The following is a 19,208-nucleotide window of genomic DNA, read 5'->3' as shown; positions in this document are numbered from 1 at the left end:
GGGTCTGTCCGAGATCCCGTTTCTCCGGACTTAATCAATACCAATAACACCTCCAAATCCATGTGCTCCCATTGCTCCGATCTCATGATGCTTCCCTTACTGCTGCAGCTGCAAAATTGAAGGTTCCCGACTAACAATAACAGGAATACCCAGTCATTTGCATTGTATATCTCTCTTTCTCACACACCCATCATATTTTCTGAGTCCATTGCTCGAACTATTCGCAAACCCATAGCGAACTCCAGCCATGAGCGAAGGAGACGTTCAACCGCCTGGTGCGCCCATGGTCGTTGCAGAGGCGAAAGACACTGGTAAATGAAGAAAGCGTTTGGATGAAGAACCTCTGCTGACCATGGAGCCCAGATACATACCATGTCCCTAAGCAGATGTTTGAGTGAGTTCAAACGAGACCCAAACCCTCTCCTTGCGATCGTTGACCCCCAGCAGTAAGCACCCAGCTAAGCCCCACCTGAGCGGCATGGAAGAATACCAGAAGATGTACAAAGAGTCCATCGAGGAGCCAAAGAAGTTCTGGGGGAAGATGGCAAGGGATCTCCTCACGTGGGACAGAGACTTTCAGACTGTTCATTCCGGGTCTTTTACCCATGGTGACAACGCTTGGTTCCTCGAGGGCAGGCTCAATGCCTCGTACAATTGTGTCGATCGTCATGCCTTCAAGCATCCCAATAAGCCAGCCATCATATACGAAGCAGACGAGCCAAACGAAGGTCGCACAATATCATACGGGGAGCTGCTCCGGGAAGTCTCACAGCTTGCCTATGTCTTGAAGCAGATGGGCGTGAAGAAGGGAGACACAGTCGCCCTTTACTTGCCCATGGTGCCTGAAGCCTTGATATCTTTTCTTGCCTGTAGCCGTATTGGTGCTGTTCATTCGGTCGTCTTCGCGGGCTTCTCTTCGGATTCTCTCAGAGATCGGGTGATTGATGCCAATTCCAGGGTTGTCATCACTAGTGATGAGGGCAAGAGAGGCGGCAAAATAATTGGCACTAAGAAAATAGTTGATGATGCATTGAAGCAATGCCCCAACGTCACACATTGCTTAGTGTTCAAACGCACGGGCGCCGATCTATCCAAGAATTGGACCAGCGGGCGAGACTTCTGGTGGCATGAGGAAACGGAGAAGTATCCAAATTACATCGCTCCCGAGCCTATGAACTCGGAAGACCCGCTCTTCCTCCTATACACTTCGGGATCAACGGGCAAGCCGAAGGGTGTCATGCATACCACAGCCGGCTACTTGCTAGGCGCAGCAGCGACTGGCAAGTATGTTTTCGATATCCACGACAACGACAAGTTCTTCTGTGGTGGTGATGTTGGCTGGATCACTGGACATACGTACGTCGTATACGCGCCTCTTCTCCTTGGTGTTGCTACTGTTGTCTTCGAAGGCACTCCGGCATATCCCAATTTCTCGCGATATTGGGAGGTAATCGACAAGCACCAGGTTACTCAATTCTACGTAGCCCCAACAGCTCTGAGATTATTGAAACGAGCCGGCGATTCTCACGCCAAGCATCCAATGAAGCATCTTCGAGTTTTGGGATCGGTTGGCGAGCCCATCGCAGCCGAAGTCTGGAAGTGGTACTTTGAGATTGTTGGGAAGGAGGAGGCTCATATTGTCGATGTGAGTAAAGCATGCGCATAGCAATCTGTAACAGCTGATGAGACGGTAGACATACTGGCAAACGGAGACTGGATCCCACGTGATTACACCCTTGGGTGGTGTCACCCCGACTAAACCTGGAAGCGCATCATTACCTTTCTTTGGTATCGAGCCCGCGATTATTGATCCAGTCTCTGGGGAAGAAATACATGGCAACGACGTAGAGGGTGTTCTGGCTATCAAAAAGCCATGGCCTAGCATGGCTCGAACCGTCTGGGGTGCTCATAAGCGATACATGGATACATATCTTAACGTATACAAGGGCTACTACGTGAGTCAGCTGTGTATTCCTCGTTGTTATTCGGCTTACATGTTGCAGTTCACTGGTGACGGCGCTGGCCGAGATCATGAAGGCTACTACTGGATCCGAGGCCGCGTGGACGATGTGGTCAACGTCTCTGGGCACAGACTCTCAACAGCGGAGATCGAGGCAGCTCTCATCGAGCATCGTGAGTGAAAACGATTGTCTTGCACAGAGACAGAAGCTAACTTTGGGTAGACCAAGTTGCAGAAGCGGCAGTCGTGGGCATTCACGACGAGCTCTCAGGCCAAGCTGTCAATGCCTTCGTCTCCCTCAAAGAAGGCAACGAAAGCAACGATCAGGTTAAGAAAGATTTGGTGCTTCAAGTTCGGAAGTCCATTGGTCCTTTTGCTGCTCCGAAAGCAGTATTCGTCGTTGATGATCTTCCTAAGACGAGGTCGGGTAAGATCATGAGGCGCATCTTGCGTAAGATTCTAGCCGGAGAGGAGGATTCATTGGGGGATACCTCTACTGTGAGTGTCTAGATGCAGCTTCTTCCCGCGCTCATCATGCTGACTCTCTGGCCCTAGCTCTCGGACCCAAGTGTGGTCGACAAGATCATCGAGATAGTCCAGGCATCACGGAAGAAGTAGAAAGCTGCTTTGGGATCATTGCATAGTGTCTTAAGGAGTAGGGTATTGAGCGTTGCTTCCTACATTGAGCGTTGATAGCCAAGCAAAAATTTTACGCCAGTAGATATGAACCGAGAAGCAGGTCTTTAACCAGTACAATAGCCTAAGATAATTGAAAGAAAATATGGGAAACTGCGGCCAGGTTCCAACTCTTAGAAATGAAGATGATATTCGTGGATGCGAATGCATTTGCATACATGTCTGTGACTCTGTGTCGCTGGCTGGTGTAGTGGTGGTGAAGTATCAACGGAGTACAAAACAATACTGTAGCAGTGTAGCTCACATTTACTTTAGGTCGCATCCAGGAGCCCCCTGTCAGACCCCTGGACGTTCGTCACCTTCCGTAAATAGACACACTCCAGTTACCGCGGGTACCGATTTTGGCTGCCAGACGCCAATAGACCCTCCCCGAGTCCCCTCATTGTCGTGCTCTTGACGAAACCGCCACTTCCCCTGTTCCATTGCTTCACCTCATCTGGCCAAAGTTTCGAAGTTGATTCGCTGTTGTCAAAGAGTACAAGCCATTCATTTGGTCTTCTGTCGCAGTGCCTCGGCTTGGTGCGGAGTGCATGCGATCTCTCGGATCCTTGGGGCCACCAGGGCTGACTCTTCCTCTAAGCCTTATGAAATAGAAATTCCTCACGAAATTGAAGCTTGCGTTGCCATCAACACCCACCTATTCTTCTAGAAACCTTTTGAGAGATCTGCTTTAGTCGCCTGCAAATTTGACTTGACTGTCGGTCTCCTGGATCAACTTTCAAGCACAGTCTTTGGCTGTTGCTACTTCTTCTGGACAGATTATGAAGGTGCCGTGCCGAATAGGCACAGTCGTCAGCACGATATGCCTTCTATTTGCCTCTGTCCAAAGTACGAACTCTTCTACTGTGAGATACAGACTGTAAGCTAATGGCTTGCTGCAGCACATTCCCTGAGCAGAAAACCTCTAAACTACTTGACCCTCGTCGAGAACGCTGAAATTGGCACGCCTTCGTCCCGGGTACATGCTTACTCACACTTCGACCTCTTCTTCGACCTTCACCAGGAAAGGCAGCAGGTGAAGCTTACTCTGGAACCGAACCATGATATAATTGCAAAAGGAGCGTCGGTGCAGTATCTAGGACAGGACGGCGAATTAGTACGCACAGAGGAGATCGATCGACGAGCGCACAAAGTTTTCAAGGGAGATGCATGGACCCAGGATTATGATGGGAGATGGACGAAGATAGGTTGGGCCAGAATAGTCATTCGGAGAGATGGAACCGACCCGTTGTTTGAAGGCGCATTTACAATCATGCACGACCATCACCACATCCAATTACGATCCAATTACATCTCTACAAAGCACGCATTGGACCCTGAGGTGGAATTAACTGACGACGAGTACATGGTCATATTCCGGGATTCAGACATCGACAAGAGACCATTGAACGGGCACACAGAGCTACGGAGGTCTGGCGAAATTCAAGGTTCCTGCAGATCTCATGAACTACACTTCAACTCCGACCCCCAGCAAACCGTGCTGAAACGCAGCGTTGGATCTTGGGGCGCTGCACCGATCATTTCACTATTCGGGAAGCGACAAATTGATACTGGCGGTATCCCTGCTGGGGGTAACTCTGGAAGTGTCAATCTGAAAAGCACTATCGGTAATTCAGCTGGTTGTCCTACAACACGAAAAGTGGCTTTGATTGGTGTAGCTACCGATTGCACCTACACTGGGTCGTTCAACTCATCCGAAACTGCACACTCTAATGTGATCACTCAGATCAACTCAGCTTCGAATGTGTACGAGAGTACTTTCAATATCTCATTGGGGCTCCAGAATCTCACTGTCAGCGACGCGACATGCCCTGGCACCCCAGCGGCTGCTACGCCATGGAACACTGGCTGCGGAGGCAATACGTCTATCACAGATCGGCTCAATACGTTTTCGCAATGGCGAGGTGACAACCCGGATAGCAATGCTTATTGGACCCTTTTGACTACTTGTCAAACTGGTGCTGAGGTCGGTTTATCATGGCTTGGCCAACTCTGCGTGAACGATGTAACGAACAGCTCGGGAGAAGTCGTCAGTGGTGCCAATGTGGTGGCAAAGACTTCCACAGAATGGCAAGTCATTGCCCACGAATCCGGTCACACCTTTGGAGCCGTCCATGACTGCGATTCGCAGACCTGTGCATCAAGCGAGACTGTCAACTCCCAGCAATGCTGCCCTCTCAGCACCACTACCTGCGATGCGGGGTCCAAGTACATCATGAATCCTTATGAGGTGGATGGCATATCGGCATTCAGCGCCTGCACTGTCGGTAATATCTGCTCTGCCCTTGGCCGCAATAGTGTTTCGAGTTCCTGCCTATCCGACAATAAAGGTGTTACAACGATCAGCGGCCAACAATGCGGCAACGGCATTGTCGAAGAGGGCGAAGACTGCGATTGCGGGGGCACCGCGAATTGTGGTAGCAACGCCTGCTGCGACGCCACGACCTGTAAATTCAAGGATGGCGCTGTCTGCGATCCCTCAAACGAGGACTGCTGCACTAATTGCCAACTCTCCAGCGCCGGTACAGTATGCAGAGCCAGTACCGGCCAGTGCGACCCGCAGGAGACCTGTAGTGGCACCAACGCGACCTGTCCCCCCGATGCCTCTGCGCCCAATGGACAGAGCTGCGGAAACAGCTCTCAAAGCCTCCAATGCGCAAGCGGACAATGTACATCAAGGGATCAGCAGTGCAAGACATTGATGGGTTCGTACACGACGAAGAATGACACTTACGCTTGTGACAGCCAAGACTGCACGCTGTCGTGTGCTTCCCCTGAGTTCGGTCCAGGTGTTTGTTACAGTATGCAGCAGAACTTCCTTGACGGTACTGTGTGCGGTGGTGGTGGGAAGTGCAATAACGTAAGTAAAATCCCGCTTTTCGCTCATCTGAGCTTCCATTACTGACTTTCAATAGGGTCAATGCAAAGGTTCAACCGCTGCCAAAGAAATCGGTAGCTGGATTCATGACAATCGTAACCTCGTCATTGGAATATGCTGTGGCATTGGCGGACTTCTGCTGCTTTCCATCCTTAGCTGCATTGTACGACGATGCAGACGCCCTCGGCAGCCGCGTCGAACCCAGCCAATGATGCCACCCATGAACCAAGGGTGGGGGGGCCCTATGCCGCAGGGTGCATGGATGAGTGGCGCGCAGCAAGGACAAGGACGTGGTGGCAGTGGCCATGGGTATGGAGGCTACAAAGGTGGTCCGCAGTATCCACCGCTTGGATATGTGCAGCCTAGTGTGCGATATGCTTAAATTGTTCGACATGGGAAGGGCTTGGGGCTTGCATTTGCATTTGCATTTGCATCTGCATTGAACGGCGTTGAATGATGTGACTCGTGAGCCGAGAGTCATTGGGAGCAAAGACATGAAAGATGACTTGGATGATTAAAGAAGGCAGGAGAGGCATAGCGATCGCTCTAGTAGATTCAATCTTCATACCTACTCTATCTACACAGCTTATGTATTACCATCTCTCCATGTCGAGAATGCAGATTTGCTCCGATCCATGCGGGACCCTTTCCCCTCCGACTGCCATACTTGGATGCCATCAACCCTGAGTGTACCTACATACCTTGGCCATTTAATTCATTGAGGGTTCACTGGGAGCCATGTGAAAAGAGCAGTCAAGGTGCAAAGTGGTTCTGGGGAGTATTTGAGAAGTGGGGGGGATATACGGCTAGAGGCAAGGGGTGTGCGCGGAGCCTTTCCCCTTGTTATTATTGTCGAGGGATCGTGCATCTGAGCAGTGGTCTGAGCGGCTTCCCAAATCAAGCGCTTATAACATCACCCCACGGAAATGCTGTCAGGGTAATGAAGGAGATGGGAGAAGCGAGAACATTTTAATCTTTAAGGTTGAATGCGCAACTGGTTTTACATGTCATAGGCCATACGGTTGGTGGTGATAGTAGTAGTACTGTAGTACATAGTGGTAAAGAGATCAGGGCCCCCGTCGCAGAAGAGTCTCGGTTGAGGGAGGCTAGACGCAGCCTGCGATCCGCTTTGGTGACAAGCGACGATCTTGGCTCGGAAACAAAGCAGCACATTTACTTTTCCATGAATGCGCCTATAAGTCACGGTCTCTGTCCTTTAGTGTGGTAGTTGAAAGGTAGTAAGGTAAGTGATAATAAATGTAGTCAGCACTCAAAATAAAAAAGATCGGAGCCAGCTGCCTTACTAGGCGATGCGTTGGAGATCTACAAGGGTATGTGGATGCGGTTCGTGAATTCCCTCTCATGTCAGCCTCACCACACTCTTTTGCGAAAGGATTAGAGATGGGATGAGAGGCTCTGCTCTCTCTTCTTCCTTCCTCCTTCTCTCTCTCTCTCTTACTTTCTTTCTTTCTTTCTTCCTTACTTTCTTTCTCTATCCTGGGGTGAAGTGATGATGAGTACTCGTGTAGATAAAATTAAGCTCAGTAAAGGCGTGGGCTGGATGAAATCGCATAAAAAAGGTAAAGTAGGCTCATAAAGTACAAGGAGCTAAAGTAAGATCCCGGCTGTTGGTGGGTCTTGGCGCTAAAGCCACCACGAGTGCGGGAGTTTAGTCCTTTCCAAATCACAAGGGAGCTAGTGAGATAGGTGTGCGACATACGATGCGCCGCCCCACGACATTGAACGGCTCCAGGATATCCCTTTCCCTTTTCCCTTTCCCTTTCCTCCCTTTACCCTCGTTACTACTACTTGATTTTATTCATTTGCATTTTACATGTGCATTTGCATTTGCGAATTATGATATTATTCCCACTAACACCTTCTCCGTAAAAACACCAATATCTGCCTTATTATTTACTATATTTGCTCCTCCATATTTTTAAGGTTCGGTACGTCTTGGAAGCATTCGACCCAGCCAGGGGGAATTGGTGACCGCTCCGCCGCAGACCCTCTCACCTCTCACCTCTCACCTCTCACCTCTCACTTCTTTCAAACCCTCTCTATCCCTCCATCCATCCAAAAAAAACCCCCCCAATGGCGAATCATCATCATCAACCAGCCTCTCCTGGAGGTGTTCATCTGCATCATGGATTACACGCCGGACATCCTCAAGTCAACGGCCATTTGCCAATGCAACAACCATCACACGCCAAGATTACACAAGCGCATCTCTATGCCCAGAGTGAGAACATTTGGTTGGGAATAGGTATGTACTTCATCGCGCCTATCAATACTTGCATCATCGCAAGCTAAGACATCACATAGGCAGTACCTGTGAGCTTCAAGGAGACTCCGATGGCGCGCTTTTCGCCTACGAGCAGGCTCTACGCCACAACTACCAATCCATACAGGCCCTCAATGCAATCTCATGTATCCTCAGGACCAAGGAAAATTTCCCGAGGGCCGTAGAATACCTACAAACCATACTGAAACTCGATCAGAGTAATGGTGAAGTCTGGGGCAGCCTGGGTAGCTACCTCCATATTGCGCATCGACGCAATCCCGCTGACGAGAACAAGGCCACTGCTTCCTCATGATGGAGGATCTCCAGCAAGCTTATGCAGCGTATCAGCAGGCTCTGTACCACCTCCGAGACCCTAAAGTAAGTGCTCCGCGATGTCCCAGTTGCTCCGGTTGACCTTCGATAGGAACCGAAACTGTGGTACGGTATTGGCATTTTATACGATCGTTATGGCTCCCTTGAGCATGCCGAAGAGGCCTTTTCCCAGGTCATGACTATGCAGCCAGACTTCGAGAAAGCAAACGAGATCTACTTCCGTCTTGGGATAATATACAAACAGCAACAAAAGTACGATCAAAGCTTAGAGGTAACCTCCTACGCCCATGTTGTAGACGTACCTTGCTAACGACACCAAAGTGCTTCAAGTATATCGTCCAGAATCCCCCTAGGCCACTGACCGAGGAGGATATTTGGTTTCAGATTGGTCACGTCCATGAACAGCGCAAAGACGTACGTACTCAGATCTTGAGTATTACCATTTGACTAACACGAGATGAGCAGTATGATTCCGCCAAAGCAGCGTATCGCCGGGTTCTTGATAGGGATCCCAATCACGCCAAGGTCTTACAACAGCTTGGATGGTTGCACCACCAGGAAAGCCCGCTATTCAACAGCCAGGAGCAAGCAATCGAGTATTTGGAGAAATCTGTGAGCTCTGGTAAGTTGTGCACAGCCTAGGGTACACTCTCGTGGTGCTAAACAGTCCAGACAACACGGATGCGCAAAGCTGGTATCTTCTCGGAAGATGCTACATGTCCCAGCAGAAATATTCGAAGGCGTACGAAGCCTACCAGCAAGCGGTTTATCGAGATGGCCGTAACCCCACCTTCTGGTGCTCCATTGGCGTGCTTTATTATCAAATCAATCAGTACCGAGATGCCCTCGATGCGTATTCCCGAGCGATTCGTTTGAATCCGTACATCTCGGAAGTTTGGTATGACCTTGGGACCTTGGTGAGCTTTCGCGAGATTCGATTACCTACACAAGTTCAAACTAACCAATGATAGTACGAGTCATGTAACAATCAGACTGCTGATGCACTTGACGCATACCAAAGAGCCTTCGACCTCGACCCGAGTAATATGTATATCAAAGCTCGCTTGCAGCTTCTACGTAACAATGGTCAATCTACCGGGATGCCTAATCAGCAAAATGCCCCAGTACCTCAAGACGTGCATCCTCAGCAATACCAGAACCCCGGCGTTGGTGCTCCTCCGGGCCCACAGTGGGGTGTTCCGACAGGCCCCCCTTCAGTGCTTCATGGACCCAGTCCAGCGCAAAATGGCACTGCACCCGATTGGAGTCGACGTTTGGCAGACATCCCCAATCCTCAGCCTCAGCCTCAGCCTCAGCCTCAGACCCAACCCTCCAGTATGTACGATCAGCGCGAGCCTGTGAGACCGCCACCGTCGCAAAGGCAAGGAAGCCCGCGTCAGGATCAGATTAGGCAATACCAAGAGCAACACCGACATACCCCAATACGACGAGCTTCACCACCACCAAATTTGAATCATAATGGGACGCTCCCGTTCTCGGCTCCCCAATCGTTACCGCAGCCTCAACTACCTGTGTCTGGACCAACGACCGCTAACCGGATTCCCAATCCAAATTATGGAGCTCCAGACCCTAGCTTGAGACTTGCCACGGGCGGCAGTCAGCTACCTCCAGGCCCTAGAGCTCCCTACGGGCGTGGAGATAGTCCTCCACCTGAGATAAGACCGATTGCAGAAGCTAGAGTGTCCCCACCAGGCCCCAACTACCCGCCGCAGCAGCATTATCAACAACATCACCCCAACACCTCTCAATCGGTAGGTATCGCTGCCGGTGCGCCGCCACCAATGGCGGCGCTCGCTGCTGCTGAAGCTGCTGCTCGTGAGAGAGATGACCGACCATCTACTGGGTTCAAGCGAAGCCATGAGTCTGATGATGAGTACAAAGTCGCAAACAAGCACCACGCAAACGGCGAGAGCCGAAACAGGTTAGAAGACCACCGTCACCGTAGAGCATCGCCGCCAGACAGGAAGTCTTCTCCTCGGCCGAGACCAGGGTCTCCACGGGGGAGACCACAGTCTCCTCCCTATCCCAGGCCGGCATCTCCTCTACTCAGACACAGTCGGAGCTCTTCCACAGCTAGACGTGAGGAGCAGAGAAGGGCCGACGAAACCTATCATCCGTCTGAAGCCGCTCATCATCCACCAACGCTGCCTTCAATGCATCAGCCAACGGCGAATGAGCCTCCTCAAACGCCTATCTCTGATGCTGGCCGCGAAGAGCGTCGGGAGGCATACGAAGCAGCAGCGAGGAAGGTGGAGGTTGATGAAGATTATGATGACGAGGGTGAGGAAGAGAAACGGAAAGAGGGATCAGGCGGAGGCAACAGTCCGCAACACAACAACATGAACGGTCAGCCAAAAGTCGAGGCGCAGAAGTGATTATGCATATTCATATACGTAAGTTTCCATTGACTCATGTCTTTGCAACAATACTGTGCTAACAATGTGACCAGCTTTATACATTGGCGTAGGCACTCAGAACACCGGATACCATTACGATTCCTAGCATGACCTCGGATGAATGAAATTGCACATGGATGCAGCTTGTGTGTACATGGGATCTGAATTCGCTGTGCTTTATACGAGCGGAGTTCTGGAGGGGATATATGGTATTGAACCGAGCGAAGCTTGCTGGGTCCGAGGGCGGAGAGGCAGGTGGGAGGATGGGGCCAATTTTGAGCGGTCGAGAGTGTGCCTTGAATCTCTGTAATTACAACATGAACCATCTGAGCTTCTTTATGCTTCTTTCCCATGATCCCATGATGATGATGATGATGAGATGAAGAGATGATGTCAGTTATACTGCGTGACAGGCATCAAAGCCCAGAGCAGTTCCATAGCTAGCTATACGGAGTATCATCATCGAACATAAGACCTCCCCGCGTTATGTTTACGATCAACAATTCTCGAACGTATTCAACCGCTGTCGACCTCGCAGGAAAACGTTCTTGGAACAGTTCCTACATCCCTCGGGCTTCAATATGTAGAGGATCAGAGGGGAGGCGACAATCGACATGACACCTGCGCTGTTACCGTCTCCCTTAACGCATGGTGTAGTAGCTAGCTCTCCTCCTCCTAAAGGGCCTTCATTAACTAGATTTGCCCGTTCATTTTGTGTAATCGTGACTCGAGATCCCTTCAATCAGACGACCGTTCATATATTCGCGCCGCGTGGACCCTCACGTATATATCACGATTTCCCAGCTGTAACACAGCGCATCAACTCTCCTTGCCTACGACCTCGACCCCTGTTTTCACGCTGGCTCTAGATCCTCGCAGCAGACAAAACTCAATCGTTCAGTGGCGTTGGCTCTCAACAGCCACTTTCTGGTCCACCATCCCGCAATGTGGAACTTCGCTTTGGCTCCAAGCATTGGATTAACCACCTTTCCCACCATCCTCTCACTGCTAGAACTGTCTCTCTTCCATCATCTCTGTCTTCTCTCCCGTCTGGATTTCCCAACATAGCAGTGTAGAACCAGAAAACACCAGCGACCCAAGCCGCTACAGCTATAGCCATGGCATACAGAGGAGAGAGCATGGAGACAAGGACAAGCACCATAATACCGCTTGTCTCGGAATGGACAGTGTCATCTCTGTCGCAGGAAGAGTATACGAGCTTGAGCTGGAAGACGAGTAGCGGCGAAAGGAAATGACGGCAGTGTGCGCAGACAGGTATCTGCTTCAAGCAGAAGCACAGTGGAAAGAGCAGCAGAAGTAGCGTGCCCATGAGGAGGGTGTAAGGTGCTATTGAGAGTGCAAGAAGAGGCGACAAGGCGGAGAGGTAGATCTGTTGATCGCGGACATGTCAGTGAGAAGAGATCTCACTAGAGGTAAGATTGCCTACTAATATCCAAAATGCGTGCTCTTTGGACTCGTTGTCATCCACATCATCCCCGTCATCAGCACAGATGACCCTTGAGTGCTGGTAGGATGAACTACGGGAAGGGCGTGTATGCCGTCGAAATCGCTCTTTTTCTGGATCATGAGAGCTAGGTCGTGCGTTGGTTGAGTCGTTGATTCTGATTGGAGCAGAAGTGTCTCGGGACTCGATTTCCCCACGGACTAGATATGTTGCTGCGGGTGGTCTCAGAGGTCCACATTCGGCGACTAGCCTGGACATGGCTTGGTCACCAGCAGTAGTAGACGGTTGGGAAGAAGATATATTGTGAAGCTTCACAACGCTTTCAAGCATGACGAGAGTATTACACAAGAAAGGCCAAAGAAGAGGAGGGCCAAGGGTAGAAGGGCAGCGAGGTCCGAAAGAAAGGATAAGACGGGGGACGAGGCAGCGTCATGTTGGAAATAGAGTCCTTGGCTGGTCTTGGTAGAGAAGAGAAGGCAGGCATCGAGGGGAGATTTATTTTTAAGATGGCGGTCTTGGAGCCAAGCAGCGAAGTCTTGGAAGTCTTGGAAGTCTTGGTGTCTGCTTGGCAACAGGGAGCAGCCGGAAAGGTCGATACTGGTGACAGCAGGAAGAAGTATTCGAAGGCAATCACGTTTTAGATACTCGTAGGCTCGTATCAACTCTGCATCGCAAGCACCCTCCCATTTTTTGGTTTCCCCCAGAGACAAGCTCGATATGTCGCCCAGGGTGTTCCGCGAATAGCGTAACAAAAACCTTTGAACGGCGCACCGAACAAACTGGTGAAATTGAGGACAAGCCTGTGAGCACCCGGAAGCAGATTATTCATCATTGCATCTTGCACGTGATCGTGATTCTATGCAGTCAAAGGCGGGAAAGCGAGGACGGGAGCACAGGAAAGCCCGACAGCGGTGTTTGACATGCACTGCTACTGCTGCTGTGCTCGATACAGCTGCAGCGTAGGTTCGAATTCAATAGAGGTACGTCGTCGACGGGAAGACGAACATACGAGGGTTGGAAATTGGCATTCTAGGTGTTTCAAAGATGACATCTACAAGCACAACAATCGAAAACAATCTCCACACCAACAGCTCTTCAGCGATTTCCCAAACATCACCTTCTTCACATACAACTTCTTCGTCTTAGATTGGCTAAGTCTGTCTCCGCACCTTCTGCCGAAGTGATTAAGGAATTGACATCTTCAATCAACGTTGGCAGCATTGGGTTTCTACTACCTCGTTTCTACTCCATGCGGTTACCTCTCCCATTCCAGCGTTATCTTTATTTTGTTCTCGGCTAGGAATGGAAGAAGGAAAAAGAACCCTCGTATAGCGCTCCCTAAACGTACAAGTTTCTCTCAGCTGGGGATAGATCGTATATATACTTAAAAGAGGGATAGCATATTCGACTAATTCATCAAAAGCCTCGACCTTCGAATACTATGTATAATGTATTCGAAGATATCTGTATAACTGTCATAACTTAGAAGGATCTAAGTTAAGTCGTACGAGTTGTATATGCCACTACTCGTACACGCATAGTCATAATTTCTCGAGAAGCCGTAGTCAGATGTCCGAGAATTCGGCCTCAAGAAGTGCGAAGACTTGGGAGTATATGCTGTATGGACACTGACACTCGGGGAGTTGGATTATTTATCGTCAGTAGCTGAAATACCTTGAACGAGCATCTACCAAGATCGAACTAAACAGGATAGGATCCCACGAGACCTATTAGCAGCCAACACCATGTACAGGTTGATCTCGGAGCTGGCCGCTACCTCTCCTTTTCCATCTACCCAGCAGATGGTCTAATCTCTAAATATCATCTTCAAGGACCTTACTAGAAACCTAATGATGCAAAATGATGATGCGGGATCTCTTGCTGCGAGATCAAGTGTTCATGTCCAATTCTGCTTCTCGGTAATGTCGACAGCACTCAGTAGCCTGAACTCAAGGGCAGTCCACCATGCTCTGTCTCCCCAGAAGATGGACAGGTTACCATTGACTTTGTCCGAAATCTGGGCTCGCCCGGTTACCGGAGGGTAAGACTGTCTCATCCCGAACAAGTGAGCCCAATTCAAAATCTGTTATCTCCACTTGGTGTTCCACCTGTGGCATTTGCGTGATTCGAACTCCCCACCTCCAAAGTACAAAGCCAATCGGCGTCCGTCAGCCTGCAACATGATCTCTGTTTCGCTTGAGCTCTCTTCAAAAATTGTGCTTCAGCGGTGTCATTCCGCTCTTGTTCGAATATAACATGTGACGTGAAACAGTAATAATTCAAGATTGTCGTAGGGCTGGAGATAGTCGAAAAGGTTGTGGTCATTCAACAGCTTGCATCGGGAGAGTTTGATCACATTGGTGGAAAAGAAAAGAAAAGAAAAGGCGGTGGAGGTCTTGGTATCAATAGTTTTGTCTTGGGACAATGCAAGAACCTCGGGAGCGTTGCGAAGGGTACAGATACTCGATATGGCATTTGCTATCAAAGTCAAAATAATAGAAGGAGGCTGGAGATATGCAGTCAAACGTCTGCATGGTTCGCTGTGGTTGGTGGTTCCAGACCGCTCTTACGAACAGTCGTGCCCATCTCCTCACATTCTGGTCTCCGGACTTTCTTCAGAAAGCACGTCACCCGGCGCATGCAGGAGTACAACTCAGAAGGCAGTGGACCCCTCCTTCACACCCCCGCCAACCCCCAACATGAGGAAACCAGTTCGCGCTTCAGACCTTCGCAACTTTTAGCGGGAAGACCAAAACAAAACAACACAGTGTACCCCAGCCCAGGCGGGCCGTCTGTGAATCGTAATATTAATAATAGTTGAGGGAGGCGTTCTTCGGCGCCTCCTACGCAGCAGGCTTCTCTCCACGTGTGCCGACGTACGTGCTTACTGATAAGTGAGAAGGAAAAATGTGGTGGCGATACTAGACTCCATGCAGGACCTCCTCAGTGAATCGACTCGGTCGGAGCCTGGAGGGGAGCGAATGTGCGCTCGGACATAATGATGTCTCGAATGACCGAGGGAAACAAGGCTGAAGAGAAACAAAAGGCTCGCATTCGCTAAAGAATAATAAGCGGTTTGTGGGGGTTTAAGGTTGGGAGCGGTCACTGTCTGTGTGTGTGTGTATGTGTGTGTGTGTGGTAATTCCTACGTCGGAGGGGGCGCCCGTCTAGCCTTATGGTCACTGTCAGTAGCGACAGGATTGCAGATTGCAGGATTCAAATGGCATCTGCAGGGCAACGGACAACGCGAGACCTTGCAGATACTTTATGATATACATAGTACATGGTACGTGGTACATAGTACCGCATGCATCCCACTCGGATAAGGTTGCATCATATCTTCCATTGATCGTATCATTGTACAGTTACAAGAGCAAAAGGTTGGCCAAAGGCTTTTTAGAAAACAATTCATTAAACGGCACAGGCAACCATTGCAAACGCCCCAGCGCCCAGCTTCCCTGTTCTTTGCGTGTGACAGCCTTTCGCTGCCGCCACCACACTGCGATATCGGCGCTAAAGTGCAAGACACGGTAACCCAAAAATTTGACAGCGAGTCCCTTCACACGCCAAATCCAACAGCCCAATCTTCGTAGAGCAAGGCCGAGAGAGAAGGAGGTAGAAGATATGATCAGAACCGCACTTCTGTCCCTGAGCCGTAAAAATTACCGTCGGAGGAGAAGGGATCGAAGAAGTTGCTGTTGGACTGTGGGTTCTCGTTGACAGAGCCTTCTCGCGACGACTTGACCGACTCCAGCTCGCTCCGTAGCTGCTTGACCTCCATTTTCAATTTCGCGTGTGTGCTGTCAAGATCGGTGTAAGATCTTGAAAGGTTCTGGTGCTTTGCCTCGAGCTCCTCAAGTTCGTGTTCGAGGTGCTGAACGTGCTTCTCTTTGCGTTCGCGGAAGGCGCGCTGAGAGGCTCGATTTTGGGCGCGGCGACGCTGTTAAGGATTAGCCGAGGCGAGCGGCGTTACCGGAGTTTGGCTGCACTTACGATGCGCATATTCGAGACGCTCTCTTTATCCTGTTGCGTGTTCGATCGCCTTCTTCGTCGGTCTTCCAATTGAGGCTGGGTGAGGTCTGTGAATTCGATGGAGTTGACGACTTGTGGTTGAGAGTCCATGTATTGAGGATAGGATGTTGGACTTGGGTATGTGTGGTATCGGTTGTTGAGGCTACCATACATCTGAAAATAGTTTGGTCAGTACTCGGGGTTAGTGGAGCAAAGTGTTTCGCGGACTCACCATCGGAGGGCTGGGGCTCGGATCTGTTGAGACGTCATCGAATGAGCAAGACAGCAGCTCAGGAACATTTGGGAAGGACATTGGCGACGCGCAATAGTCGCTGGTAGGGGTCATGTACATCTGATCCATGTGGGATAAAGGGCAAGCAGTCAAGTATCGAGGTGTATAAGAGATAGATGATGGCAGGCAGTCAGGCAACGTCAGGCCAAGGTAGTGTAGTGGAGGAAGAAGAAGCAGAGGAAGAGGGAGAATAAGAAGAGGATGGTAGATGTTTGAAGGAAGATTTTGGGAGCAATGAGCGAAATAAATCAGACGACAGCGATGGTTCAAAGTGATAGCTATATAGACGCAGACCAACACACCCTGTCGACAGCTACACCGACTTTCGGCATCCTCCAACGAGAAGGGAGGTCAAGCTACCCACGATCTGTGCGAGCATATACCGCAAAGAGAAGCAAGCCCCCACAGCCATTCTTAGGGTTGCCACGTGTGAATGGTGAAATGGTTGCCGAAGAAGGAAATGGAAGGCTCTTTGGTGGCTTACTTTTATTTTCCCCCCAGTGTGATGTGGGTGAGGAAGAGACGTGATACGTCGGATCATCCAAATTTCGGTCGAGGCACGCGAGGCACGTTTTTTTAACTCGACCCTCTAGCGCCCTGCAGGGTGTTCTCGTCAGCAGCCAATTTCTTACATACTCGCTGCACACTGCCCTGCACACTTATAATTAAAGTAAGGGTACTTTACTCGAATTACCTTACTTACTTTTACCTTACCAAATCATGCGCCCGCACCCCGCCTAGCTAGCGCCCCCGCAAGCGATCCTTGGCATCCCCCTGTCAAAAAAAAAGTAAATCTTTCCCGACCCCTACCTTTGGTGCTACCAGTGGTCATGAGTATGACAAACAATTGCGGTGAAGATTGTTTCACACATCTAATAAGTGCATTGCTTTTATGAAGGAGTTTCTGCCGCATACCATCACCGCTCCACCATTCCACCATTCTACCATGTCGACTATCTTTCTAAGAGCGGTAAAAGCTTCTGATCCGTAAGGTGTTATCCGACCTATAAGTCGTCGTGGAACCTGCTACTTAAGTACGAGTACCTTGAACCATGATCTTGCTCTCTCAGAGTGTGGAAGCACAAGAATCGCTATGTGCACCGGATGATCCCGGTAGGGTGAAACCAAGGATTGCAAGTTCTTGGCGGATAAAGTTTTGAATGCTGAGCTGCTCAGGCTCTGAGATAAGCATTGCCACTTTGTAGGCCAAACTGAAAGGAGGCCTGATGACAAACAGGTACTGTTCCTTTGTAACTTGTTTTGGGAGACACAGGGTGGTGGCCAGGAGATTGCACAATCACGACCAAGGGCGGTGCTTCAAAGGCTGTTGGAAGCCTCACACTGTCAAAGAGACTCCGCCCACAGTACTAACGTGGGAAGTCTAGTTTCAAATTTCGATCAGATTGCCTTGTCGGAGGCGTTGAAAAGCCCAGACCAGCCAAGAATGGTGGCTCGTCGGACGAGCCGAATAACATCCACGATTCGTTCTGGAAAGTCCGTGCGGAGACACACTCACTCTGCGAAAAAGCTGGTGAGGGTACAAGTAAATGTGACAGGCCCCGCAAGAAGCTTACCAAAAAGCCTGCTACTCTTGGTTGTCTGCGTAGATGAGATTGGATCGTCATGATCGATCGAAAGGCTAGTGGTGTAACATGGCTAGGGCCATGGTGCTGATCAAGTCCTGAAACAAAGAAAAAGTGAGTAACGACGGACCACGCGAGCGGCGAGTAATTTGTCAGATCCAGATCTAAACACCTATTTCATTCTCGAGATCTGAAACACACGTGAGCGTACGTTATTTGGTGGACGAATCGAGGTATCAAATCCAAGCGCGGATGGCAATTGGAATTTGAAACCAAATAGACGGAATAGCGGTGCGTCTCGAGTGTACTCAATGCATCGGAATGATTTGTCCTGGAGCTCCAAGTTCCGGTTTTGGTAGGTCTGTAACGGGAGCCGAGCATGTTCCCGTCGTAGTGTCCACGAGTCCTGAAATGGCATTGCCAACACAGGCGGCATGGGGCTTAGATGATCGAAAATGATAGTTTTCGCGGCACGTCTAGTTTTAGTCCTGCCGTTATTCGTGCTGCTTTTATAACATCGATCCTTTCTTCCCTTGGGCTTCACGATGTTGAGGTACATTCCATTCTTTTTAAGGAGGGTTTTCTGCGATCATCGCGCACTTCATCTCAGCAGACAAGTCAACGCCGCTTTTTGCCGCCTTATTTTCCAGAAACGGTCTAGTAACCAAAACTAGCATTACTATACTTGCTGGCAGTGATAAGCAATGTTGTGCTGCGAGAAAGATTGCAAGACCTGGGAGTAATTCGCGTAAAATAAATGGACGTAAAACAAGTGGACGAAAGCCGCAGCCGCAATACTCAATGTCAGAATCTCAGGTCAGTCACTTGACGAACTGTAAAGCGGTAGCAGTAGTAAAAAGGCACCTAATCAACATGCAGTGTTTGGAGCGCAGAGCAGATATCATAATCGACAAGGTTTTCTCTTAGCTTTGCAATGACATGCACAGCCGCCTTTTGAATGACATAGTGAAGCAATCTCTGGTACGCCGGGGGCTCAGCATAGTTCGAAGGACTCTGCTTGCGAGCTCTGTTGACGCCCGATTCATGAGAGAGAGGAAGGAAGCGGGGGAAAGGATCAACCCTGATGATCTGCCATGGCATTGGCGAGGTGAAAACCCAGCGTTGGGCCTTGATCCAGTCGTCATGATGGAGCAGAGCAATAGTGCAAGATTGAATATAAAGGGCATAGTACCGTAGAAATATGAAATTATTATAAGAAAGAGTGAGGGAGTGAGTGAGTGAGGGAGTGAGTGAGGGAGTAAAGCTGGAAAAAGAAGATTTTGGATTTG

General features: G+C 49.9%; 6 protein-coding genes across 6 annotated transcripts; 4 read left to right on the top strand and 2 right to left on the bottom strand.

Moving 5' to 3' along the window:
• Positions 1-247: 247 nt before the first annotated feature.
• Positions 248-2,578, top strand: HO133_002178 (uncharacterized protein; the record flags this gene model as incomplete). The annotated part of the gene is made up of 7 exons (XM_037293105.1): positions 248-311; positions 364-394; positions 448-1,645; positions 1,695-1,955; positions 2,004-2,133; positions 2,184-2,458; positions 2,516-2,578. 7 exons carry the CDS (start codon positions 248-250, stop codon positions 2,576-2,578), a joined length of 2,022 nt encoding a protein of 673 aa, XP_037150758.1.
• Positions 2,579-3,417: 839 nt separating this feature from the next.
• HO133_002177 (uncharacterized protein) lies at positions 3,418-5,358 on the top strand (the record flags this gene model as incomplete). Its single annotated transcript, XM_037293104.1, has 3 exons — positions 3,418-3,484; positions 3,538-4,953; positions 5,003-5,358. 3 exons carry the CDS (start codon positions 3,418-3,420, stop codon positions 5,356-5,358), a joined length of 1,839 nt encoding a protein of 612 aa, XP_037150757.1.
• A 101-nt stretch (positions 5,359-5,459) lies between these two features.
• Positions 5,460-5,916, top strand: HO133_002176 (uncharacterized protein; the record flags this gene model as incomplete). Its single annotated transcript, XM_037293103.1, has 2 exons — positions 5,460-5,516; positions 5,572-5,916. The coding sequence occupies 2 exons, from the start codon at positions 5,460-5,462 to the stop codon at positions 5,914-5,916; spliced, it is 402 nt and encodes a 133-aa protein (XP_037150756.1).
• A 1,712-nt stretch (positions 5,917-7,628) lies between these two features.
• HO133_002175 (uncharacterized protein) lies at positions 7,629-10,547 on the top strand (the record flags this gene model as incomplete). The annotated part of the gene is made up of 8 exons (XM_037293102.1): positions 7,629-7,800; positions 7,860-8,063; positions 8,114-8,196; positions 8,243-8,422; positions 8,473-8,565; positions 8,617-8,773; positions 8,824-9,068; positions 9,123-10,547. The coding sequence occupies 8 exons, from the start codon at positions 7,629-7,631 to the stop codon at positions 10,545-10,547; spliced, it is 2,559 nt and encodes an 852-aa protein (XP_037150755.1).
• Positions 10,548-11,481: 934 nt separating this feature from the next.
• HO133_002174 (uncharacterized protein) lies at positions 11,482-12,291 on the bottom strand (the record flags this gene model as incomplete). The annotated part of the gene is made up of 2 exons (XM_037293101.1): positions 11,482-11,958; positions 12,016-12,291. 2 exons carry the CDS (start codon positions 12,289-12,291, stop codon positions 11,482-11,484), a joined length of 753 nt encoding a protein of 250 aa, XP_037150754.1.
• Positions 12,292-15,661: 3,370 nt separating this feature from the next.
• HO133_002173 (uncharacterized protein) lies at positions 15,662-16,155 on the bottom strand (the record flags this gene model as incomplete). Its single annotated transcript, XM_037293100.1, has 2 exons — positions 15,662-15,973; positions 16,027-16,155. 2 exons carry the CDS (start codon positions 16,153-16,155, stop codon positions 15,662-15,664), a joined length of 441 nt encoding a protein of 146 aa, XP_037150753.1.
• Positions 16,156-19,208: the final 3,053 nt, after the last annotated feature.

Source organism: Letharia lupina (genome assembly GCF_014066315.1).
Source record: "Letharia lupina isolate WasteWater1 chromosome Unknown contig_14, whole genome shotgun sequence".
NCBI lineage: Eukaryota > Fungi > Ascomycota > Lecanoromycetes > Lecanorales > Parmeliaceae > Letharia > Letharia lupina.
This window is presented reverse-complemented; position numbering and strand designations above follow the sequence as displayed.